Source organism: Vulpes lagopus, chromosome 8, assembly GCF_018345385.1.
Source record: "Vulpes lagopus strain Blue_001 chromosome 8, ASM1834538v1, whole genome shotgun sequence".
Classification (NCBI taxonomy): Eukaryota; Metazoa; Chordata; class Mammalia; order Carnivora; family Canidae; genus Vulpes; species Vulpes lagopus.
In genome coordinates this window covers 117,185,974-117,211,005 of record NC_054831.1, presented here as the reverse complement: position 1 = coordinate 117,211,005, position 25,032 = coordinate 117,185,974, and the positions used below count along the sequence as shown (strand labels likewise).

At 49.6% G+C, this 25,032-nt stretch overlaps 2 protein-coding genes across 7 annotated transcripts in view; both read right to left on the bottom strand.

The window, feature by feature from the left end:
• Nucleotides 1-90: 90 nt before the first annotated feature.
• On the bottom strand, nt 91-19,910 carry A3GALT2 (alpha 1,3-galactosyltransferase 2). The gene is made up of 5 exons (XM_041768294.1): nt 19,700-19,910; nt 2,630-2,713; nt 2,306-2,395; nt 1,884-2,021; nt 91-1,290 (listed from the first exon to the last, which is right to left on the bottom strand). The coding sequence occupies exons 1-5, from the start codon at nt 19,720-19,722 to the stop codon at nt 603-605; spliced, it is 1,023 nt and encodes a 340-aa protein (XP_041624228.1). The 5' UTR covers nt 19,723-19,910; the 3' UTR covers nt 91-602.
• Nucleotides 19,911-22,438: 2,528 nt separating this feature from the next.
• PHC2 (polyhomeotic homolog 2) overlaps nt 22,439-25,032 on the bottom strand; it is a 120,454-nt gene continuing 117,860 nt past the window's right edge. For all 6 annotated transcript variants that reach the window (XM_041765305.1, XM_041765304.1, XM_041765306.1 and 3 more), the window contains one exon: nt 22,439-23,853. In XM_041765305.1, coding sequence (XP_041621239.1) covers nt 23,699-23,853 — 155 coding nt within the window. In that variant the 3' untranslated portion in view covers nt 22,439-23,698. The remainder of the gene's footprint in view (nt 23,854-25,032) is intronic.

Here is a 25,032-nt window from a genome sequence, read left to right as displayed (position 1 = left end):
AGGAAACTTACCTCCCAGACAGCCCTAAGAGCCCCACGTCAAGGACATGTCCTTTTTGTGGACATTGCCTGGGAGAAAGGGCCATAGGGACACTTTTGGAATAATTTTATTACAATATTACTTAAATATCTACAAACTATGCTTGAGGGTCGAGGGAGATGGAAGGGCAAAGCCAAGGACTCAGATGCCACCAAGTTTCTCCTGCAGCAGAGGCGTTCTCCTGTTTGCCCAGAAGCTACTCTGTTTTCAGAGTGAAGGCCAGCCCTGGCTCTGCTGCTGCCGCCCAGACCGACTCGTAGATTCTCTGTGTCCTTAGGTAGTTATGTTTCCTTTTGTGCCTCAGTCTCCTTACTAAGAAGGGGTGGCGGTGGGTGATGGGGGTTAAAACAGCTCTTCAGGAGGCATCGGCCGAATCCAGTAGGGCTAGAGCTGTGAAAGGTCTATCAGCAGCCTGGCAGAGGCGCCCCGCCGTCCTGCTACATCGGTCGCTGTTGAAAGGGGATCTTTCCCTCCCGGCGAGAAGGGCCCCAAAGGCACGGGCCGCAACGTTTGGGCCATTTCCGTCCAAGCTCTGGCTGGGGCGGCAGGGGCCCCAGCAGGGCCTAGTCGCGCACCAGGGCGTACTCCTTGGGCGCCCACAGCAGGCGCGGCCGACGGATCTCGGCCCGCCAGCCGATGTCGGGGCTCCAGCAGAACTCGGGGGACAGCACCTTGGCGGGCTTGTGCAACCAGAAGAACTTGTTGAGGTGGCTCTCGTCGTGCCAGCGCGCCTCCAGGCCGCGCTCGCGGTCCCGCTGCAGGGCCCGCGTGCAGTGCCCCGTCAGCCCGCGCAGCGCCGCCACGCTGCCCCCGAACACCGCCGCGTGGTAGTAGAAGTCGCCCTCGCCCGGCGCCACCGCGGCGGCCGAGCGCGCGTCCCGCTCGTAGGGCAGCAGCCACCGCGGCCTGTGGTAGTGCCAGGCGTGCAGCTGCGCCACCGACTCGGCCAGCGCCTCGGGCCCGAAGGAGCTGCGGAAGTGCTGGTCCACGTCCATGCAGAACACGAAGTGCGCCTCGCGGCCCAGCCGGCCGTGCAGCGCCTCGTGCAGCGTGCGCATGCGCTGCATGGACACGTCCTGCCAGCGCCGCTCGCGGACCACGCGCTCCACGCGCAGCCCGCGGCCCGGGCCCAGCGCCACGCGGGGCACGGCGGCCGGGAGCTCGGTGAACACGTAGTACACCACGCGCTGGCCCACCATGAAGTGCTGCTCGGCCGTCTCCAGGAAGCGCGCCAGGTACTTCTCCAGGTACCTGCGGGGGGGGGGGGGGGGTCAGCCCGAGAGGCGCGGCGGCCTTCCCCCCCCCCGCCCCGCCACCTGCCTGGATCAACGCGGGCCGCGGCATGGAGCCTTCGCTTGTGAAGCCCCAGGCCCTTGATGCCGCAGGGCGGTGAGGAAGCCCAGCCAGGGGCGCCGAGGGCTGTGTGGGGACAGCAGTCGGCCATCCCGGGAGGCCCAGACCCTGGGAGCCAGCGGCAAGGAGCCCTTCCTACGGAGCCCCGTGGGAAATCTGCCTCCAGATCCATGAGCGGTGCTGACAGCCGTTGTTTTCGGCACTGAGCTTGTGGCAGCTCCCTACAGAGATCATTAAGGGCAGGCCCTGGGGACTCCCTGCGACTGGGATCTTAAGGGATCCCTGGGATCATAAGGGCTGCCCTGGGGGCAGCACCGTAGTGCTGGTGTCCAGGGTGGAGGGAAAGGGAAAGGACCGTCCTGCCCTCTCAGTGGGAGTCTAGGACGAGAGGTGCTCCATTTGACTCCCTCTTCACTTTGGGATCTTGTGGCCCACAGGGTGCCCCGCCCTTAGGTCACATGCCCACCCATTCCATTCCCTGCAGGCCTTACCTGCCTACAGCAAAGACAGTCAAACCAATGGTGAGGTTCTGCTGTAGAGCCTCTTGCTGGGCCACAGCTGGGTCGAAGGTGCCATCCCAAATAATGGGAGCCCCCCAGGAGGTACAGGTCAGAACATCAGGCCGGGCCCTGGCCAGGGCAGGTATGGAGAGAGAGGTCCATTCATTCATCCACCCATTTGGTGCATGTGCACTGCCACCTCCCCTGTGCTGGGCCCTCGGGACCCATAAATGGGTGTGACCCAGCCCCTACCCCTAGAGATCCCTAACCTAGATCCAGTACAAAGGATTGGGAGATTTGTGACCTAATGGGGCCACTGGAAGGAGTACCTGGCCCTGCTGGGGTGAGGGATGTGAGGAGGGCAGGGATGCTGGGGCAGAGCTCTGGAGGGTATGTCAGTGTTAGCGTCTTACCAGAGACGCAGGAGACCCGTGAAGTTGTCTCTCAGCATGGCCATTCTGGCAGAAGGGCAGACACCCATGGGGATGAGGACTTCCAGATGCCTGTGGGGGTGGGGGCAGCAGTGAGGGAGGGGCATGGCAGCCAGCTGAGAGGGCAGGGAAGGGGAAGCTTCTCACTTTGTTCTTTACAAGGAGGGAGAACCCATAAGGACAAGTGTGAAGCCAAGATAGCCACACACACCCCACTCTCCCCCCCTCCCCCAGCACCCAGAAGGAGCTGCTTTAACCCTCACCCTGCTGGTTCCCATACTCTGTGCTGGGGGAAGGGGGTAGTACCTGACTATAGGGAGCCCATACAGGAGCAGCCCTAAGAGGCCAAACCCAAGTAGGATCAGCTGCCAGAAGATTCTCTTCCAGGTCCTAGGTGGTGGGGAAGGGCATTAGCAACTCATTTATATCCAGACATACACATGAGAAATTGATTATGTAACTTTAATGTTTCGTGTTGTTGATTTTTATTTTTTTATTTTTTATTTATTTATTTTGTGTTATTGATTTTTAAATACACATCTATCCTATTCACGTGGTACAGGCATTCAAAAGTACAAAGCAGTCTGTATAGTGCAGTCTTTCCAGGTCCTAGCCATTCAGTTGCTCTGCATGGAGGCAGATAGAAATATGGTAGCAATTCCTTTCTCCCCCTTTCCCTCCCCCGACTCAAGAGGAGCACAGTAGATAGGCTCCTCTGCATCTTGCATTTTCCACCTCCATGGACCCTTGTCTTTGAGGTTATTCCCTCTCCATACTGGGAGTGCTTGCTATCCCTTTTTCCCAGCTTCCCAATATGCCATTGATTGCGTAAAGCTAAGCGATTCGAGCAGGGCCTCACACATAGTACTGGCTCAGTACACTCTGGACTGTTGCTACTGTTATTCCTGAGCAGACCCTCCTGATCCCCTGGACAACCTCCCACCTCCACTCTCTGCCCTACACATCCTTCCCAAGTCTGGGCTCCCCGTAGTCTCCTTCAAGAAGCCTGCCAGATCAGACATTCCTGCTCCCTGGCCTTTTCTGCCACCCCCACTTGACTATTCCTCAGCAGATGTATCTAGTAGATAGCTCAGAGAAGCATCTCATAGTCGTGTGTGCACACCCATATTCACCTGCACCAGCATCTCAGCACATGGTACCTTCTGTTCAGTTGGCCATGCCTGAAACCCCTCCCTCTCCCTCACCCCTGTTTGCCGTCAGTCCCAGGGTAGGGTTGACACGGCCTCCTTGATGTTCCCCCACTCAGCTCCTGCTGTACCCCCATCTCCCATGGCAACTGCCTGTGCATCCCTCAACAGGATCATTGTGGCATCAGCTTCCCTGCTGCCAGCCTCTTCCAACAGCCCCCAAAGCCATGCTGTAAAATGCCTGCTTGCCTTAACAGTGTCCATATCACATGACCAATCATCCAAGAAGAAATGCATTTAGGAAGCAAATGTATGCGGAAATGTTCAACCTCACCAGTAACCAAAGACATACAAATTAGAACAAGCTGGCATGTTTTACCTGTAAAATGAGCTTTTAAAAAAGAAATAAAAACAGCCATGCAGCAAGGATACAATGAGGTAGACACTCTTAAACTGCTGGTGGGGGTGAAGTTTGCTAGATCTTTTGTGGAAAGCTATGGTCATCAAAGCCTTCACTGTTCATCTCTTTTAATCCAATCAGCCCAACTTCCAGGAGCCTGTTCAGAAATCACCTGTATGGGAAAAGTTTATACATCAAGATGTTCACGAGTTTCTGCTTATTCATGCATTCACCCTCTATTTACTGGGCATGAGCTCAGAATCAAGCACTTGCTAGGTGAGGGATTCAGAGGTGAGCGAGGCACAGACCTCTCTCCAGGGAATGGAGTCAGGAAGATGTGGGTGGCCAGAAAGAGAGAGAATGGGTTGGATGACAGACCGTGAAGAGATGAATGGAGCGCAGCACAGTGAAGGCCGGAATTAGTATAAATGCAAGATGCTGTGAGGGTGAATTGGAGGGTAACAACTGAGCCTTGACTAATGGGGAGGAAGTCAGGGAGGCTTCCTGGAAGAGGTGGCCTCTAATAATTAGAAGTTACCCAGGCAAAGAAGGCAGCAGAGCAGGGAGGAAGGTCTATGAGAAGAAAACAACAATGTACAAAAGTGAGAGGTGAGAGAAAGCTTGGGATGTGCATGGCACTGCAGGGTGGAGTGCAGGTGGGGAGTGGGGAGAGGAGAGGCTGGAGGTAAGCCAAGGCCAGATCACACCCTGCCTGCATTCCAGGCTAAGGGGTTTGGGCTTCATATTGAGGACCATAGGGAGCCCTGAAAGATGCTTTCCCCAGGGGATGATGCAGTCAGATTTTTATTTGGAAAAAAAAAAAATTCCAGCCGAACTGTTGAGCCTGGACACTGGGAGTAGGGGAGCATGTCTGGAGGCAGAAAGGCAGGTTCTAGGCCCCTGCCAGCCCTCAGAGTCTAGTGGCAGTGACGTGAGACACCCGGAAGTGGGGTGGGGAGGAGTAGGTGGTGAAGGACTGTTAAGGCAGCGGGCTGGGCAAGACTGGGAGGGCCAGGGCCAGGGAGCTGGGAAAGGAGACAGTGCCAGACTGTCCGGTGGGGTGGGAGGAGTAACTGGAGATGCAGTGATGGAGGGAGGGGGCCCGGATGACTCTCCAGAAGTATGGCTGTAAAAAAGAAAGGAGGGGGATCTCTGGGTGGCTCAGCAGTTTGGCACCTGCATTCTGCCCAGGGCGTGATCCTGGAGTTTCGGGATCGAGTCCTACATCAGGCTTCCTGCATGGAGCCTGCTTCTCCCTCTGCCTGTGTCTCTGTTTCTGTCTGTCTGTCTCTGTGTGTGTGTGTGTCTCTCATGAATAAATAAATAAAATCTTTAAAAAGAAAAGAAAAGGAAGGAGGATGGTAACTGGAGGGGGCCAAGGGGCTGGGATTGGTGGAGGGATGTGTGTTTATTTCATGAGGGTCACTGGAGCTTGGTTGGATCCCGACTGGGCACACCATGGAGAAGGCCTCATGTGGCCTGCTGGAAAGGCCCTGACAGCCAGCCCACAGACTGACGAAATAACCTTTTATCTGATGACCTGGAAAAATACTTACACAGGAAGCTTAAATGAAAAAAAGAAAAGAAAAGAAAAAAAAAAACCAGCAGGCTCTAAAATTGATGGGCAGTATGATTATAATTTAGCAGGAATTAAAACATGCACCAGAAAATAAGACTAAAGAGGAAAACGTAAGTGTCTTATGCAGTAAGTTATAGTAGGATTCTTTTTCCCTTTATTTTCCCCTTCCAGTTGTTTGTAATGTGCTTAGACTGCCTTTTTAATGAAGGAAAAGTACAGGGTTAGCAATTTAGAAAAACAACAAGGCATTTTAAGCCTTCCTACAGCCTGCAAGATCAAGTCTACACCTCTTAGCCCTGTCCCCGAAGCCTTAAGGATCTGGCTCTTTTGCTGTCACATGTGAAGTGCTCTCACCTGCCCGGCTATCCCACCTTGAGGAATGGAGACTCACAGTGGGCAGATCAAGGATGGTCTTGTACCTTTGTCTGAAATAGCAAATGGATGTCAGCAACCCCAGGGTTGACCAGTGGGGTATTGGATGAATGAGTTATGCATCCCTATACCACGGAAAGCAACGTGACCCCTAAAAAGGATCAGATGGATTAATATGTACTCTCTGGAAAAGAGGTCCTGAAGTGTTGAGTGGAAAAGGAAGTAACAGGAGTATATAGAGGCTGATCTCACTTCTATGAGGGGAAAGTCCCTACACCTATGAACCCGTGCGTTTACAGACGTGCTATCTGTGGTCTTTTATAAACCTGCAGGAGAAGATCTAGAACAGCACTGTCCAGAAGTATAATGTGAGCCACATATATAAATGGAAATTTTTTAGTAGTCACATAAAAAAATGTAAAGAAATAGCTGAAATTAATTTTAATAATATTTTAAGTTAACCCAATATATCCCAAATAAACCTTTCAACATATAATCAATATACAAATTATGGGGATATTTTATATGCTTGTTTTGTACCAAGTCTAAATACTAAATCCAGTGTGTATTTTAGATTTATAGCACATTTCAGTTGGAATTAGTCACATTTCAAGTGCTTGGTAGCCACATAAGGCTGGCGGCTACCAGGTTAGATGACAATTCAGAAGGAGTTGCACAGTTGATGGAGCTGAGATTGGACGAAGAGGGGATTTCTACTTGATATGCTTCTATCATGTTCCACCATACAATGTGGTGCTTTGGTTGTTATTAAACAATAGACCCCAAATGGAGTCACTCACACTAAGCCCCCTGTCAACAAACCAAACCAGTTAATACCTACCTGCCTGCAGTTTCCAACTTCTCCCAGAAATGTACCTTTAACCAGTCAGTTGGGAATTAACTGGTCAGCACTAGTGAGATTCTCTGGCTGATAGACCCCTGCCTTCTCCTAAAGGAAAGTAACTCTGCTTGAAACAGCCCACTTTTTGCTAGAAGCTTCCTTTCCCCATCCCCTCCTGCCTATAAAAGCCTTCCATTTTGTACATCTCCTCAGAGCTCCTTTCGATCTGCGGAGATGAGACGCTACCCAATTCATGAACCATTAAATAAAGCCAGTTAGATCTTTACATTTACTCAGCTGAATTTTTTTTTTTTTAAACAGATTTGGTAGTACCGATAGGATCAAAGGAGGCTTCTGGTGGCTTTAGGGACAATGAGAAGCAGGTATTCCATGAACCCTTTGAATTCTCTTTCTCGCTGTTTCTGAGGGCCTTAGGTAAATTTGCCTTGGTTCTGAGCTCCACTGTCTTTGCATCAAGCTTCTGATCTAATTGGCTTTCCAGTCTGGGGCTGGTCAGCTTGAGCTGGCAGCAGGTTCCCCCATAACCCCAGCCCCTAGCCCTTAGTTTATAGTCTGATACCTCCTCTATTTGATTGGAGCCCCCCAACACTTCAGTTCTGTCCCCAGATTCCACACTGGGACCTGCTTTGGGCAGCTGCACTTCCTGCTCATTTGGACTCAGTCTGCAGTCCTCATTCTTCGGACTCTGTGATTCAGTTCCCCACCAGCTCCCGGCTTCTGCATAGGGACTGGCTGGTGGTGCACACAAGGGGCCTTCTAACTGCCCATCTACAGATTGCTGCTGGTATCCACAGTCTCATTTCTTTGGTCACCCGTGATTTCTGTTAACATGTACATAGTAAAAGCTATTGCTAATGGGAATCTCAGAAGCCAACAAGCTGTAAGAATTGTTGGGCGTGGGCCAAGCATTTAAAAACTGTTAGAGCACTCGCTCTCTAACCTAAAAACTCATATGTTGGGTGAGGCTAAGGTTAGATTCAGATTGACATTAGGCCACCTGCCAACCTCAAAATTTCAATGCAACAAGGTATACTGTAAAATATCACGCAGTTCCCAATTCAACAGCATGTCCCTTTTAGGTATTAGTTTGGTACTTAGAGACCTAATGGCTTAGCTGAAAAATGATAATAGCTAATAATAATAATGGGATCCTTAAAATTTCGAGTTAAGCATACCATCTTCCAGTACACTGATTTATTTTGTGTTTTATTTTATTTTGTGTCTTATTTTATTGATGCAGTCCTGAAAGCTATCAATATCTACCAAATGGCAAATCTTATTAATGCAACCTAGAATTACAATTGCCGTTATGGAGAATATTGCATTTAGACAAGATCACTCATGACTCATGTAAGAAGTGCACTTAAGAGCAAGGGTTCTTAGGAGTGCCTGGATGGCTCAGTCAGTTAAGTGGCTGACTCTTGATTTCTGAGTGGCTCAGGTTATGATCTTGGGATTATGGGATTGGGTCCCGAGTCGGGCTCCGTGCTCAGCTTAAGTCTGCTAAGGTTCTCTCCCTCTGCTCACCCCTGCTCTCTGTCAAATGTCAAATAAATCTTAAAAAAAAAAAAAGGGATCCCTGGGTGGCCCAGCGGTTTGGCACCTGCCTTTGGCCCAGGGCGCGATCCTGGAGACCCGGGATCGAATCCCACGTCGGGCTCCCGGTGCATGGAGCCTGCTTCTCCCTCTGCCTATGTCTTTGCCCCTCTCTCTCTGTGTGTGACTATCATAAATAAATTTAAAAAAATTTTTTAAAGGAGGGGGGGTGTACCTGAGTGGCTCAGTCAGTTAAGTGATTACCTTCAGCTTGGGTCATGGTCCCAGGGTCCTGGGATCAAGCCCCAAGTCTGGCTTCTTGGTCAGCAGGGAGCCTAATTCTCCCTCTACCTCTGTTCGTGCTCTCTTATGTGCACTCTCTCTCAAATAAATAAATAAATCTAAAAAAAAAGGGGGGGGGAGAGGTTCCCAAATCAAACCAATTGAATGGGATACCTATTTTAACTGACATACAGAAGCTTTCCACAGGCTTCAAGATTCCAGAATAGCTTCATTAAAAAAACTCATCGCAAAAGGCCAATGAAAATTTAGACACAAGATCATAAAGAGAAGTCTGCCAAGCCATTACTCTTACAGCTACAACAGCTGCAAGGCCAGAGACTTAAAATAGCATCTGGGCCTCTCACATTGTACCTTCCTAGGGGCCCATCATTAAAATGCTGGCCCAGGGATCCATGTCTCAGTTGTTTTTTGTTTTTTAAAGATTTTATTTATTCATGAGAGACACACAGAGAGAGAAAGATAGGCAGAGACAGGCAGAGGGAGAAGCAGACTCCATGCAGGGAGCCCTATATGGGACTCGATCCTGGGACTCGATCCTGGGACTTGATCCTGGGACTCCAGGATCACACCCTGGGCCAAAGACAGGCGCTAAACTGCTGAGCCACCCAAGGATCCCCATCAATGTCTCAGTTGTAATAAACAGATGCTAGAAAAGACATTGTCTTCAAAGGCCCTATGCAAAATATCCAACATCACCTTGAAGGTCCTTGTATCAATTCCCAAAGGTGGGCCTCGAATATAGGCCCCTCTCAGAGTTGACAAGTGTCCAAGGGATTCTCCCGAAATTCCCTTAAACAGGAAAGAGGAAACTAAAATTAAAATTAATTTTAGCAACTGGCCAAATTCTAATAGATACTGTAACTACACCCTTTACTTTAAATCTCACTCATAGGGTGCTTAGGTGGCTCAGTTGGTTAAGCAAACATCCAACTCTTAATCTCAGCTCAGGTCTGGATCTCAGGGTTGTGAGTTCAAGCCCTGAGTTGGGCTTCACATTGGGCATGGAGCCTACTTAAAAAAAGCACACCACTTGGGGCCTGCAAATGGGATCCTGGGAAAGACTGGAAGGAGCTGGCTAAAGGTGAGAATATTCTTACCAGAGTCAGCTCTCCTGGATCTCTTAGTATCTGGTAGGAAGAGAAAAGTTTTCACCTTGTCCCTTCCTTTCCAAATCCAGGCCATTCGTTACTGATCTTTGGGAATGGCTCTAGAGCTTGTGAAAATAATCTCTTGTACCCTCCTGGAGGATAACTCTTGGGGTTCATGAGGTTGTTTTGTACTGCCTGAAATGCTTACTGTTTGTCCTAGCTGAAACCTGACAAGATATTTGGAAGAATTTAATAATTTTGTGGTCATAAACTTGGCCAAATTGAAAGCTGATATTCAGAGCCGGATATGAATATTTTTTAGACCTTCTCCCTTAAGCTAAATGTACTCAGGGAAAGAAAACCTTTCCAACATGGTGGATGGGCATGTCAGTCCTGGGATGTCCTCCAGGCTACAGCTCAATTTCTCGAGGAGTTAGAAGCAGCTATCCTTATTCTCCACATCTTTGTAAGACCAGAAATGCAGCTCTAGAAACAATTCAAAGTCCATCCATTCTTGGGTGGGGGGTGGGGGGGGGCTTGACCTGCTTAGTTGGTAGAGCATATGACTCCATTTCCGGGTTGTGAGTTCAAGCCTCACATTCGGCATAGAGCTTACTTAATAAAATAGAGGCACCTGACTGGCTCAGTTGGTAAGCATGTGACTCTTGATCTCTGGGTTGTGAGTTTCTACATCCACCCATGTTGGATGTAGAAATTACTTAAAAATATAAATTCAAAGTCCACCCTTCTTTTTAACAATTAACCTTGCCCGGATTCACCTCAAAAGGCGTGTATGTACTGTAAACATTCTGGCTTTAGGGAACATGTGTCCTTCTTTGAAGGAGTTTGCAGTATTTCCCTGTGCCTTTGAGATATAAATACTCTACTTGATTTTCTCCAGGGACTCTCCTCTTCTGGTCTAGGCCATCTCCTTAAACTGCAAACTTCAGGGAAGTACAGTTGATTCCTGAACAGGGGGTGAGGGGTGTTGATACCCCCTTTGAAGTAAAAACTGGCATATAACGTTGACTCCTCGCAAACTTGACTACAAATAGCCTACTATTGACCAAAAGCCTTACTGATAATATAGTCAGTTAACACATTTCATATGTTATATGTATTATATATTGTATTCTTACAATAAAGTAAGCCAGAGAAAAGAAATTGTTATTTAAACAATCATAAAAGAAAGTATTCACAGTACTATACTGTATTTATTGAAAAAAATCCATTATAAGTGGACCCATGCAATTCAAAGCCAGGTTTTGAAGAATCAACTATAATTCTTAATAGAAGGGGGTAAAAAGGAAAGAAAGAGGCTCTTAAGACATACAAACTGCTATAGACATTCCCTTGCCCATAATCTAGCCCACAGCTTCCATTAGATTGTCAAAGACTAATAAAAATCTTAAGTGTCTTCTCCATAAATACTAATAAAAAGCTTTAGCCATCTGAGCAGATAAACTTAATTTATTCCAACTATTCTTTTATAACCTAGTGAGTTTTGTATTATCATACTGGTTTCATGACTAAAATTTTATTTTATTCTTATTTTTTATTTTATTAGAGAGAGGGAGAGAATCTTGAGCAGACTCCATGCCCAGTACAGAGCACAACACAGTGCTCCATCTCACCCTGAGACTGTGACCTGAGCCAAAATCAAGAGTTGGCTGCTTAACCAACTGAGCCACCCAGGTACTCCTCATGGCTAAAATCTTAAAACAAAAGCCATAAGGTCTCAGCATGTCTTTATGATCATATGTGTCTGCCTCTATGTGTTGTAGATGTTGTAGTATTTTCTATTACAAATAGGACTGCCAAAATTAATGTGTAAAGAACTCTACTAAATAAAAAAACTACTTAACTGCTTTTTAAAAATTGGTATGTCTTTAGAGTTATCAGCATTAAATGCCAGACACACAAATTTCATTCTACTTGGGTTTGACTAATAAAAAATAAGTTCATATCTGTTACAAAAATTTGTCAGCCTGAAAAATAACTTAGGATTATAACCTACTTTGTCTAATTTCTAATGAATGATATTTTTGCAGGTAATCTTAATATAATTGTTAAGAATAAATTATTTAAATAGATAAATGGGATAAGAGTTTTTAGGTAACTTTTCAGCAAATAGTTTCCAAAATCTTTTGACCCTTCAAAACCTTAAAGTCTTTCTACGTTAAGTGATGGGTTAAGTTGAATTCACTGAATATTTAGATCATCTAAAAATAAAATAAAAAAAATACTGACATTAGTAAAGAAAGTTCTCTGTGTGAAAGGAAAGCAGGATGTGCATTTTCGGTAAGAGAAGGTATGAGGAATGGAAATGCAGTTTTGTTGAGGGAAAGTAATTTTGTCCTAAAAGTAAGGCTGGTTATTCAGAATGGGAAAGAAAAAACAGGACGAAATCTGAACGTAAAAAAGAAGGTTGCAAATGGTCTGTAGAAAAGTAATCTTGGGAAAATAATTTTTTTTTTTTAAAGACTTTATTCATGACACACACAGAGAGAGGCAGAGACACAGGCAGAGGGAGAAGCAGGCTCCATGCAGGGAGCCCGACGTGGGACTGGATCCTGGGTCTCCAGGATCACGCCCTGGGCTGAAGGCGGCGCTAAACCGGCTGAGCCACCTGGGCTGCCCAGGAAAGGGATTTTATGTGTGGTCAAGATGGCTAAGACTGGAATGGATATAAGTAAGTTTAAAAAGTGAATTAATGTTAATAGCAAAAGTGCTCAAGTACACAATTAAAATTGGTTTCCTCTCCGTTAGAAGGACAAAGTTTTCTTAGACTATAGGTCTGCAGTTGATATGAGATTATAAAGGTTTTTCTTTACCTTTAAGTAATCTGCCTAGAAAACAAAGATTTTGTGTCCTCTCAAAATAATTTCCTGTGTGTCATATCAGATTCTTGGTTACTTAAGAAAACTCAGACTTCTCTATTAGAAAAGCTAAGAGCTTGTTTTTGTTTTACAATTCCTTAACTCTGTACTTGTCTGCAGACAAATCATCATTATGGCTAAATAGATAATCAAGTTATGCTTCACGATGACCTATGATCTTATTTGACCAAGTTTTTAAAAACCCTTTTGTATCTTTGAGGGTGCCTGGGTGGCTCAGTCTGTTAAGCATCAGACTCTTTGATTTCGGCTCAGGCTATGGTCTTGGGTCCTGAGACTGAGCCCCACATTGGGCTCTGCACTCAGCATGGAGCCAGCCTAAGATTCTCTCCTGCCCCTCCTCCCTCTAAAAAACACCAAAAAAACCCCAAAAACCCTTAAAATTTTTTTTTATTTCTTTAAAAGATTTTATTTATTTGAGAGACAGCACGAGCAGGGGGTAGGGGGAGAAGTAGGTTCTTCACTGAGCAGGGAGCCTGACACAGGGCTCCTGAGATCATGACCTGAGCCGAAGGCAGACACTTAATTGACTAAGACACCCAGGCGCTCGGGCGCAAAACCCTTTGATACCGTTTATAAATTCTTTCCCCCTTACTCCCACAATATAATTCTGAAGGAAATATTTTTAACTTGAAAATAATTTTGAAATTTTCCATAGGATCCTTGGAAAAACTGCAAAAGAGTTTTGTTCTCCTTATAAAAAGAGAGATGCCAAACTAATTAGGCTTATTTGGGAAGCGCTGTCAAATACAAAGCCTTCCTGGGCACCTGGGTGGCTCAATAGGGTTAAGTAAGCATCTGCCTTAGGCTCAAGTCCTGACCCCAGGGTGCTAGGATGGCTCCCCAGTCAGTGGGGAGTCTGCTTCTTCCTCTGCCCCTCCCCTCACTCATGCTTTCTCTCTGCCAAATAAAATAAAAATCTTAAAAAAAAAAATGAAGCCTTCCTTATGTTGTATTTGTGTAGTATGTAAATATTCGAGAAATTATGTGAAATTCCTGGAGATCTACTATGTCCTGGTATAATGTTATCAGTCATAATCCTGGTTATTATCTTAAAATGTTGTATGTTACAGAAATAGTCAAATTTCCTTGTCAATTCTATTTAACCACGGCCATTTTTAAAAACCTTTTGTCATTTGTAGATGGTATGGTTTTACTTTGATACTTTTGCAAAAATATTGCTGCAAAAGTGCTTCAGCTGTAAGTAAGGAGATTCAGGACAGGTTTCTGGTAACTTGAAGATCATAAAGCTGAAATGGGTAAAAATTTTCAGAACTAATAGGGAAACTGGACTCAAGCAGGAAAAGTATTAATTACATGGGACCGAATGAACAAGGAAGATGATTATAATTTTTTACAAGTTTCCGTCTGAAACATTGCTGGTTCCTTAATGTTTTTGTTTTTCCATATTTAAGGAAACCTTTTCTCTTAAGCTGTATGACTTACGGCAATTCAGTAAAGCATACCTTTGTAAATAAAGATGAAACATTTATTTTTTTCCCCAATCTGATCCTCTCCCGAATTTGGAGACTTGAGTGTTCTTTTCAGAGCAATATAGCTAGTTATTTGCATAAGTTCTAGGAGAATCTGTTCTTGTAGTAAGACACATAGGAAATCACCCAAACTATAGGTATTTCAGTAAAATCTCATGGTGACTCCTTGGCTTGGCTTCCTGCCTCAGAGACTTTTAAAAAGTTCAATCTGAGATTCCTTATGAGAGGTTCCAGCAGAGCAGTCTTCAGAAGGGCTTGTCAATCACTATTTTTACTGCACTTATATAATCAGGTCAACTTAATGAAAAACAGATTAGTTTTACTGTGATTATATTTGGTGAACAAAGGTAATCATTGAAAAATTGTTTGCACCTTGTAGATATTAGATTCTAATCCCGTTTATTGTCTTTGAGCTTTTGTTAATAAATGCCTGTAAATAGAATCAGATCCTGAATTTTTCTAGTTTCTTCAAATATCTGGCTACGACTCCCCAAACTAATGTTAACAAATTTCTCCTAACTAACTTGGAGTCACCAAGAACAAAGAATGCCCTGAAACTCCTTGGAAGGGACTATACCAGGTCTTCCTCACTACCCTGATGGCAGCCAAACTTCAAGGATGTGAACTTGGATACCTTCACCTCACAGCCAAAGAAGGCTGCACCTGACATCTGATCCTGTGCAGATGCTGGTGACCTCCAAATCAGATTGACAAGGAAGAGGGGTAGCGGGCATCCAGGTAGACTGCTTCCACCCAAGGCACCAGATCGAGACTTCCTACTTTAAAGGACAAAACCCTTTCTCCTTTCTTCTTTCTTTCCTTTATTCTAGCATTGGCCTGGAAAAAGAACACTTTCATCCGTATCTCCTGGGCCACTGCTAAAGGAAGGTAACCTTTCAGACTTCTGGATTTGTCTTCAAAAACTCTGATCTGTCTTGTGATGATCGAATCCATTCACAGTACCACCTTAGCAGGAGTGGTTTGTGCTCAGAGGGTCTGTCTTTGTGGCGGTTTTCATTCCCTATGGGCCTGTTAAGTGCCTAGACAGGCAATGCCTTTTATCCAAGAGAGTTATGTAACTGGGCCCCTAACTGCTTACAAACAAACCAAGATACCCTATCAGGCTCCCCTAAATTTACAACGTCAAGTTAGAAAGGACCTACCGGGGAGGCTTTTGTGATTCAGGATTTGCTTCCTTTGGCAGGTCCCTAACTCCCTGGTTAGGAGTGAAAACAAATGAGGCTGTGATCAGGACACTGTTCTTAACTCTTCGAAGTATGGCACAAATCCAGTGCTAGAGCAATAGTCGCACAATGAAAATCCTTAGACTCTGGCCAGAGTTGTTTTTTTTTTATTTTTTTTTAAGATTTTATTTATTCACAAGAGACACAGAGAGAGGAAGAGACATAGGCAGAAGCAGGCTCCGTGCAGGGAGCCTGATGTGGGATCGATCCTGGATCCCAGGATCACGCCCTGAGCGAAAGGCAGACGCTCAACCTCTGAGCCACTCAGGCATCCCTGTTTTTTTTTTTTAATATTTTATTTATTTATTATTTATTTATTTATTTATTTATTTATTTATTTATTTATTTATGAGAGACAGAGAGAGGGGCAGAGACACAGGCAGAGGGAGAAGCAGGCTCCCCACAGGGAGCCCGACTCGGGACTCAATCCCGGGTCTCCAGGATCACGCCCCGGGCTGAAGGCAGGCGCCAAACCTCTGAGCCAGAGGGCTCAGAGTTGGTTTTAATAAAAGGACAGTGACAGCCCTTGATGAATTTTGAGCTGAACGTGGAGGTGCTGTGCCTGCACCTGGATTTACACTTCCCGGGCAGTGAAAGCTCAGTTAACAGAAGATCGCTTAAACCTTAAAATGGTGACTCCTTCAGTGAGGTCTTTCTTTGACTTACTTGATTTTGACTGATTTGGGGCTTGGGGACCATGGCCCCTAAGTGCACTCTATACACAGAGCATCCTGCGTATAATACAGTAGTAATCCTAGGGCACTGTCTTCTCTGAAAAGCTTTAAATGCATGTTTGAAGCCTCTAACCACCAAGCAAATGATCTCCCTGAGGCTGGAACATCAAGAAGGGAATGAAGTGAAATGTCCTTTAAAACTGTAAACCTGAAGTCCGGAGCAGTGAATGCCACACTGAAGATCAGTGAAAACTGGGGGAACTTTGGATGGAGCGATAGATGGGAGCGGCGCTAATGCTTGTCTCAGTTAAACTCAGAGTCTGGTCTAAAGGAGGAAATTGTTAAAAAAGAAACAACGGGCCAGGAATGGAGTCACGCACAGTAAGCCCCACCCCCCTACATACTGTCAGCAAACCAAGACTTAGTACTTAACATAACTGCAGTTCCAACTTCTCCCAGGAATGTTAACTTTTAACCAGTCGGTCTGGAATTCCCTGGTCGGCACTAGTGAGGTAATCTGCCCAATAGACCCCTCGCCTTCCTCCAAAGTGACCTTGTCTGGAACAGTCCACTTTTTGCTAGAAGCTTCCTTTCCCCTCCTGCCTATAAAAGCCTTCCATTTTGTACAGCTCCTCAGAGCTCCTTTCAATCTGCTGAGATGCTGTCCGATTCATGAATCCTTAAGTAAGTCCCGTTCGATCTTCCCATTTACTCAGTTGAATTTTGTTCCTTAATGTTGTCTAACAGGAGAAAATAATGTCTGTTTCTTCACAGTCATCTCTTTTTTTTTTTTAAGATTTTATTTATTTATTCATGAGAGAGAGAGAGAGGCAGAGACACAGGCAGACAGAAGCAGGCTGCATGCAAGGAGCCTGATGTGGGACTTGAACCTGGGAATCCAGGATCACACCTTGAGCCAAAGGCAGGCACTCAACCACTGAGCCACCCAGGCGTCCCTTCACAGTCATCTCTTGTCCAGCTTCCCCTCTTGTTCTAGTTACCCTGTGGGATGCTTTCCAACACCAACGACCAGTTCAGTTCTCCAACATCAAGTGGGTGTCCAACAATTCAATTCTCTACTGTCTATACTGTCTACGTGGAGTTAGTGCCAGGTCCCTCAGTTAAAGGGCTCAGCCCTGGAAGACCACCCCCTCTTCAGATGCCAGCTGCAAATCCTGGGCCACCCCTACTTCTGGCTGATTGATTTGGACTCCAGGGTTCCCACAACCCCCTCGTGTTCCATAATTGGCTCACAGAACAGCTCCAGTAACTCAGGGAGGCCCTTTACTTCCGTTTCCAGGTTTATTTATGAACACCCATATGACGTGCTCCATGGAGTGCCATCCAGAAGGGTCCAGCGCTCAGGAGGAGCTTCTATCCCCAAGGAGTTGGAATGCACCACCCTGCGCCCCTACCCGCATTGGGATGCCTTCATCAACCCAGAAACTTGCTAAACTTTGTTGTTCAGGAGTGTTTATAACCCAGGCAGGGGGTGGGGCTAAACGTTCCAAGTCTCTAATCACTTGAGTGGGGGGCAGGTGGGCGGGGACTACTTATGCAACCTCCTTAGCACAAACTCTGCCGTGGTAAGGGCTCATTATGAATAACAAAAGATTCCTATCAGGAAATTCCGTGGATTAGGGGAGTTCTGTGCTGGGAGCCCAGGGAAGAGACCAAAGTCATCATCTACCACATCCGGGATCAGAGTTCCCTCCTGCAACCGGGGTGGGGCTCAGCCACTGCCCGGAGCCTCCAGGGGCTGTTCTGAGCACCCTGGGTACAGTGGCAGAGGACACCTGGGGCATTGGTGCCACCTCAGCCCTCCACTTGGATGTCTCCCAAACTTAATGGCCAAAAAGGAGCTCTCGCATTTTCCTCAGAAACCTGCTCCCCACTCAGGTCTCCTCCATCTTGGGAAATGACATCTTGAAGTCCTGTGTTCTCTGTGACTGGTCCCAGTTACCCCAGGGGGGGGCCCCTTCCGCTCTCCTCAGTCACCAGGCCTCTTGCTTCTGCCTCCCCACCAGAGCCCCAGCTCCCTGGGCCCACCCCGCAGAGCCAGCCTGCCGCACCGCTGCTCTGGACTCCTGGGTCTCACCTGCCCTGGCTTAGTCTCGCGACTTTGGGGGACCCAAACCTGCGGGGACTCGGGGACTCCCACCTCCTATGTTTGCCCTGATCTTCCTACCAACCACCGTCAAGCTCCAGCTATTGCTTCGGGACGCAGCCTCCTTGGGATGCCGGCCTGGCGCCCTGCGCTCCTGGGCCTGGGCGACCCGCTCCCGCACCTGCCTCCCGCACCTGCCGGGCCAGCCCCTGGCCTCCGCCCACCGCGCCGCGGGGCCTGCTTCGCGTTCTTGGCGCCAAACCCCAGAGCCTGCCTTGAGGTTAGTGTATTAATGACTATTTGTTCAGTAAACGAAGGAATGAGGCAATCAATGGTTTTCTTGTCTTTCTTTTCCAAACCTTGACTCCTTAAGGCTGCTTCAGCGTTAAGTCTACGCTACTCCCGATGCCGGAGTTTAGGGACGGACCCTCTGCCTGCCGGGTGCTTTGTATCCCTACCTCAGCGAGGTCTGCCCACGGTCCCCTGAAGGAGATGCCGCGACTATCTCCACCTTAGGAGGACACAGGCCCAGAAGCGTGAAATGACTTGCTCAGGGTCACACAGCTGCTTGAATGGGGGAGCCGAGGTTTGAACTTAGGTCTGATTCCGAAGCCAGTGCTCGCTCCGGCAGCACATATACTAAAATGGATTCCAAAGCCAGAACACGGCATTTGGGACTCCTTATGGCCGGGCCCCAGATCAGCCCCCAGGCTCCTCTCCCGAGGGTCTCCAGCCCTGTTATTGTCCCCCGCGGCACCTCTCGTTCCCACCAGGCCTCCCCCGGAAGCTCTGGCTCTCCTCCCTGCCAGCACCAGCACCGCTATCCCCAGAGGGCCGGTCCAGGAAGGCCCCTGGCTGCGCTCCGCTCCGGGGGCAGGGAGGCTGGCATCCACTTCTCTCGGCTCAGCCGGCACCCTCCCATCTGGGGGGGGGGGGGAGCTGATGTTTATCTTGGGCCCTGGGGCTCAGCCAGGGCAGCCCGGCGGAGCTGGCCCCAAGTGGCCCCGGTGAGGGCTCGGAAGGGGCCGGGATCTGGGCCCATGGTAGGCCCTCGCCCGCTTCCTGCCACCCCCTCCGTGTCCCAGCTTGGGGACCCTTAGGCCATAGGGGCCTCTGTCTGACCCGACCACTCTTCCACCTGCCTCGCTCAGCTATTTTCAGAAGCACCCCCCCACCCCAGCTCCACGTGTGGAAGCTGGGCCCTCAAGCCCCCCCCACGCTCTGCCCCCTCCTGCCTCCTGGCTCCCAAGACAGGGCTGGAGATAGTTCCCGAGTGGGAACAAGTTTCAATCCTGGACGGCCTGTCCCAGGGAGACTAGAGCAAGCCCTTGGTTATGGTGGGGGACACAGCACTGTGTCTTCTCTTGCTCCCCAAGGGGGCTTGGAGGTAAGGAAAGCAAGAGCAGTTACGCAGCTCTGTGACAAGATCCGCAAGATCTCCTTGTGAGGGGGATGCAGTCCCCCGCTCCTGCTCTGCCCCATGGACAGTCTCTAACCCTTGAGTGATGTCCCCTTTCAGAGTCACCTTCTCCCGACATCAGCATGGCTCGGCTGGTACGCAGCAGGCCAGCCTTCTGGCTCCTCTTGGGTGTCCTGGCCACCAGGCTGGACTCCTCCTGGTTCGGCTGTCCTGCCCCATATTTCCCCACAAACTGGCAGTGTCCCCAACTCACCTGAGTCCCTCCTTGAGAGCCATGTCGAGAAGCTGGTAGGACAGTCCACCAAGAAGAACCTCTAGCTCGGTGCCAGAGAAGAAATGACCAGTTCCTGGTGCCTGGGACAAAACCGCTCCGGGCCATCTGTCAGAAACCACACCCACAGAAGCAGGCAGGGATGGACTGCCCTGAGAGGGACTCCCTTGGGGGCGGTGCTTGCTGGAGGAAGCTGGCCCCAGGGTGGGTGTCGGGAGCCCCTCTGGGGCCAATCACCTGGAAAAAGGTGGATCTGAGTAAGGCCAGCTCCGGTTGGCCAGAAGCTCTGAGCTATTTTGACTTCTCTTACCTGCCCCAGAGTCCCTATGGGCCTCTTTAGTGTCCTGGAGCCCTGGGGAGGTCGGTGGGTCAGTTCGTAGAGTCTATGGTCCGGGGGGACTCCATCCTACATGGAGCTTCAGTCAGATCTCAAGGGCACTGGTCACCTGATTGTGACCTTGGACAACTCAACAGTAAAACGGGTACGTACACCAGTCACCTGGGACGGTGTAAGAGCCCCATAGGTAGAGCATATGGAACAGTTCTGGAAAGTACAATGGGCAGGGTTTCTAAAAGTGCAGTTGTGTACCCTCAGGCACCACAGTTTTGTGGACAGTGAGCAAGATTTAAAACGTATGAACAGGAAGAGAACTGAAAATATCAGAATGTACATAAGGGGAGGTATTGTTTTGTGAAGTTTTTGCTTCAGATATCTGTAAGTACATATGTGAGACTGGGAAGCTTTTTTTTTTTTTTTAAACCGTGGCTCATGATCAAAAGAGGTCTGCAAAATTCTATATAAAGTGTAAGCCACAGGGCAGCCCTGGTGGCGCAGCGGTTTAGCGCTGCCTGCAGCCCAGGGTGTGATCCTGGAGGCCTGGGATCGAGTCCCACATCAGCTCCTTGCATGGAGCCTGCTTCTCCCTGTGTCTCTGTGTGTCTCTCATGAATAAATAAAATTAAAAAAAAAAAAGTGTAAGCCACAGGAACAAGTACAGGCTTTCCTGTTCTCTGAAATCAGAATATTCTTTATGAAAATTTCCATAAGCAGAAAAGACGTAAAGCGAACGTGGTTTGTTATTTTCTATGGAAAGTATGTCCATCATTCCCAGGGCCAAAAAGTAACCTGTCTTCGGCTTCTCTGTCGCCTTAGGACACACCTTGCTAATAGACAGTGGGATAAAGGGAGGTGCAGCACAGATGCTCTTGAGACCTGAGCGGCCCTGGGGAGGAGCGTGGCGGCTTCCAGGGCAGCCTGCTGCAGAAAAGACGCTCTTTTCACTTTTTGCCTGTTTTCCAGAAAAGCAAAAACCCTCTCAGAGATTGTTTTGGTCAGTGAACCAGGTTCTAATGTAGGTCTGTTGTAAAGGTGGCCTATCGTGAGCTCTCACAAGCAGGGGGACCCACCGGGACTTAGAGCAGCGCCCTGGCACCAAGAAGAGAAATGGCACCGCTATTTGCCTGCGTCGCCCCCAACGTCAGCACATCCTCACTCAGGAGGAGTCTGGGCGCCCTCCTCCCTCACCGCACGTGGAGGAACACGGCCAGGAGAGGCCTGGCTCTTACTCTCCCCCGAAGGGAGGAGGGGTCCGGGGGGTAGGGACTTGCCCTGCCCGCCGGACCCCAGGCCTGCATTCCTCCGCCAGCTGGGGCCCCCGGCTGCCTCGGGCACAGGACTGGCTCCGCCCTCGGGGCGTCAGGATCCTCAGTCACCTCCTCTTCCTCCAGGTGCTGGTTAAACGTTAACAGGCCCTCCGGAGAGGTGTTAGTTATCAAAGTCCTCAGCTACTCAGCCCAATCTTCCTGGGCCCGCCCTTGGAGACTATTCAGAGCTGGGCCCCAGGCCTCCAACCCACATTTTAAACAGGCAGAAACAAGGCCTCCAGGAAAACCCCAGAGAAGGCAAGGCCCGGGAGGCCAGGTGGCCTCCCTCCTCCCATCCGGGGCTCCGTGCAAGCCGGGGAGGCCGCTTTGCTCACCACCAGGCCTGGCTCAGACAGGCACCGGGTGGCGCAAGCTGCTGTTGGCCACGCACACCTGGGCCGCCCCAGCCAAGCTCCTGCCTCGACATCTGCACCTCCTCCGCCTCTGCCTGGAACGCCCGTTCCTTTTTTTTTTTTTTTTTTTTTAAAGATTTCATTTGTTTGAGGGAGGGAGTGCATGAGTGGGGGAGGGGCAGGACAGAGAAGCAGACCCCGCTGAGCGGGGAGCCAGACACAGGGCTCAACCCCAAGATGACCCCAAGAACGTGACCTGAGCCAAAAGCAGACATCCAACTGACTGAGCCACCCGGTGCTTCCCCCTTTCCTATTTAAGGTTTAGGTGTCACCCGTCGCCTCATGGAGGACAGTGACTCTGATAGTTATTCCAGTATCTGAAAAATGCTCAGAGTGTGCTGAGTGAACCCAAGCCATCCCAAGGGCTTATTCCTGATGCGGAGCCACTGAGCACCAACTGAAGGGGTGCGCTCGTGGATGGAAGAGTCTGGGCTCTGCCCTAGGTGTTCCAGATATTCCTGGCCCAACAGCATCAGGTCTGGGCTCTCCCATTCCATGGGGCACCTGTGAAAATGAGGCTGTGTCTACTACGGGCGCCCTCAGGGGATCTGGCCCTGGCAAAGGGTGGAGGGCCTGCTGTCTGGTTAGGGAGGTTGTCCCTCCTCCAAACAACCATCCCTCTCCTTTGGGACGAAGTAGCCAATCGAGAAAGGCACAGAAGAAACAGATTTTACAGATTTATTTTTAAAAAACAAAAACAAAAGGTTAAAAAAGTCCTTCATTTCCAACCCTGCCTGGGGGTGTGAGTGGGGAATAGAACAAGCTGAGAAAGGAGCCCACCCTCTTCCCAGGGAGAGCCCTGCTCTTCCCCCAGAGCCTCCAAGGACAGGGCAAGTCGGAGGCAGGCCCTCGCCCTTCCTGCCCTACCTCCTCCGCAGGTAGTTCAAATTGCTAGCAAGTTCGAGAGGCAAAGAAGTGTGGAGGCAGGAGGCCCAAGGCTGCTTTCTTCACGGCCACATCACCCTGGGGGCTCTTCTCTGCCTTCGGACGTTCTCTGGGCCCCCACGGCAGGCGGGTGGGCAGGCCAGGAGGCCTGGCCCGGCCTCCAGCGGCTCCCTTAATGCTGTTTGTGGCCCAACAGGGCAGTGGGGGGCTTCACAGTGTGGGAAGGGCTTCGGAGATAGCGTGCCCACTCTGGAAAGGAAAACCTCCTGATCTTCGCCGCTTTCTGATCTTGCCTCTCTGCGTGGAGGCTGCCCTTCTTTTCTATTCCCCATTCTGAGGCCGAGCGGAGTCCAGGACAAAGCACTAAGTGGCTGTTTGCTACAGAACACCTGGAGATGCCAGAGGGTGGCTCTGGGCCCATCTGCCAGTCCAGGCTCCTACACAGTCATCCAGTCACACACACAGCGTTAAGGCGTCTGTGCCAGCAGGCGTGGCCAAACCAGGCCCAGCTTCTCTCTCTCCACCTGCGGAGGGTGAAGGGGGAGAACCCCTGGCTGCTTCAGAAACGGGCTGAAGGGGGAGAAGCCGGCAACGGAAGAGTTAGCCAAGCCCGGAGAGAGGAGTGGGAGGAAGGCAGGCACGGGCTTGCAAGGCCTCTATCCGGCCTGACGGCTGCCCTTGAAAATAGCCCAACCCAGGTTGGGGAGCCCTGACCGTATACCCCCTGGAAAATGGGGGACAGAAAGAGGGGAAGAGAGCGAGGCTAGAGTATTGGGACTTTGGAGGAAGCCAGTGCTATCAATATTTACAAGCATAAAGCCCCATCTTCTGCGCCACCTACCTCTCTGCCCCTCCCACAGAAAGAAAGGCCCCTGAGAGCCATGGAGGGGGTGCCAAGACCTCCTCACCAGCCACGCCCCATAGGGAGAGCCCTTCCCTCCGACTGGCCCCACTTCTGGGCCCCTCAGGAATGTCTGTCTGGCTCTGCTCAGTTGGGAGGAGGAGCCCCGGGCCAGAGCCCCAGCTGCGCTGGCCAGCCCTAGGAGTCTTTGAGCATGCTGATGCGGGCGTAGATCTTCAGGGCAGGCCCCAGCTTGATGTTCATAGCACTCATCAGATGGTCCTCCTTGAGCAGCAGCAGGGCTTGCCCGTCGATCTCCTGGGCACGGAACTCCTCTGCTATCTCCTGGCAGCCTGAGGGGGACACCACCACAGACAGGATCAGTGAGGGTACCGGTGCTGACCGGTGTGCCTGGCACACCTCGAGGAAGGCAACTCTGTTCTCATCTGACAGCCCGAGAAAAGCTACGTGACTCGTCCAAGTGCTCCACACCTCATTCATATATGTCCTGGTCACCCAACCCCACAACCCCAATGAACGGGGCTGACCCAGCAGAGCCACAAGGTGCTACAGGAGTGACAGCATGTGATTCCCAAAGCTGGGTAGCAAAGGGCACAGCAGTTGTCATCTTGCTCTTCCAGAGCGTTTACTTGGGAGAAGTCAGTGACTATGTCATAAGGACATGCAAGCAACACTCAGAGGAGGCCCACATGGAGAGGAACCGAGGCCACTTGGCCACAGCTGCACTCCACCCCTGAGCCATGTAAGCAGGGCACCTGGGAACCAGGTCCTCTGGCATCAAACCTTTGGACAACCGCAGTTCTGGCTGCCACCCTGACTGAGACCCCGTATGATCCCCCAAGCCAGCGCTGCGCAGCTAAGCTGTGTTCCTGACCCCACAGAACCCGGGGTAAAAAGCCATGACGCTCCAGAGTTACGAATGCAGATTCTGGTTTCTGGAAGAGGAGTGTGGCTGTGGCTAGGGGAGTGGCGGACGGGAGCCAGAAGGACTCTGAGAAGTGTCAGTGATGTGTCACGGGCTGGACAGAAGGCTGATGGTCTGTGAGGAGACTGGGGGAGTCTTCAAGGAAAGGAAACTGTTTCTGGAAACTGGGAGAAACGGATCCTTGTTGAGAAACGGAAAAAATGTTGCGGCCCTGCTGGGGGTGTAACCCGGTAAGTGTACTGCACCTCACGGAGCCATCTAGGGAAGGACGTTTCCAGCAGAACTCTGAAAGTGCTGCTGGGCTTCTGACCACTGCTCACAGGACAATGAGGACCGACGAGGGAAAGGCCAAACTGTTAGACATCAAGGAGCCAGGATTTGCTTGTTTGAAAATCGCTGGCCTCCCAGATAGCAAATGATGCCAAAACTAAGAAGCAGTTTCTAGGCGAAGATCAAATCCAGGACACAGGTGAGAAAACACGGTCTAGAGGTGGAACTGAGAGCATGACACATCTTTCACCAAGACTTCAGAAGCTTGAAGGTGCTACCTCAGAGAACTGTAAGGATTTTACGGGCGTGCCTCACC

Bases quoted from the DNA above. Each gene is read 5' to 3' on its own strand.
- A3GALT2 (XM_041768294.1), bottom strand. From the start codon at position 19,722: ATGGCTCTCAAGGAGGGACTCAG. The intron at 2,022-2,305 runs GTAAGACGCTAA...TGCCCTGGCCAG, and splicing joins ACGGGTCTCCTGCGTCTCTG to GGCCCGGCCTGATGTTCTGA. The intron at 1,291-1,883 runs GTAAGGCCTGCA...CCCCCCCCGCAG, and splicing joins ACTGTCTTTGCTGTAGGCAG to GTACCTGGAGAAGTACCTGG.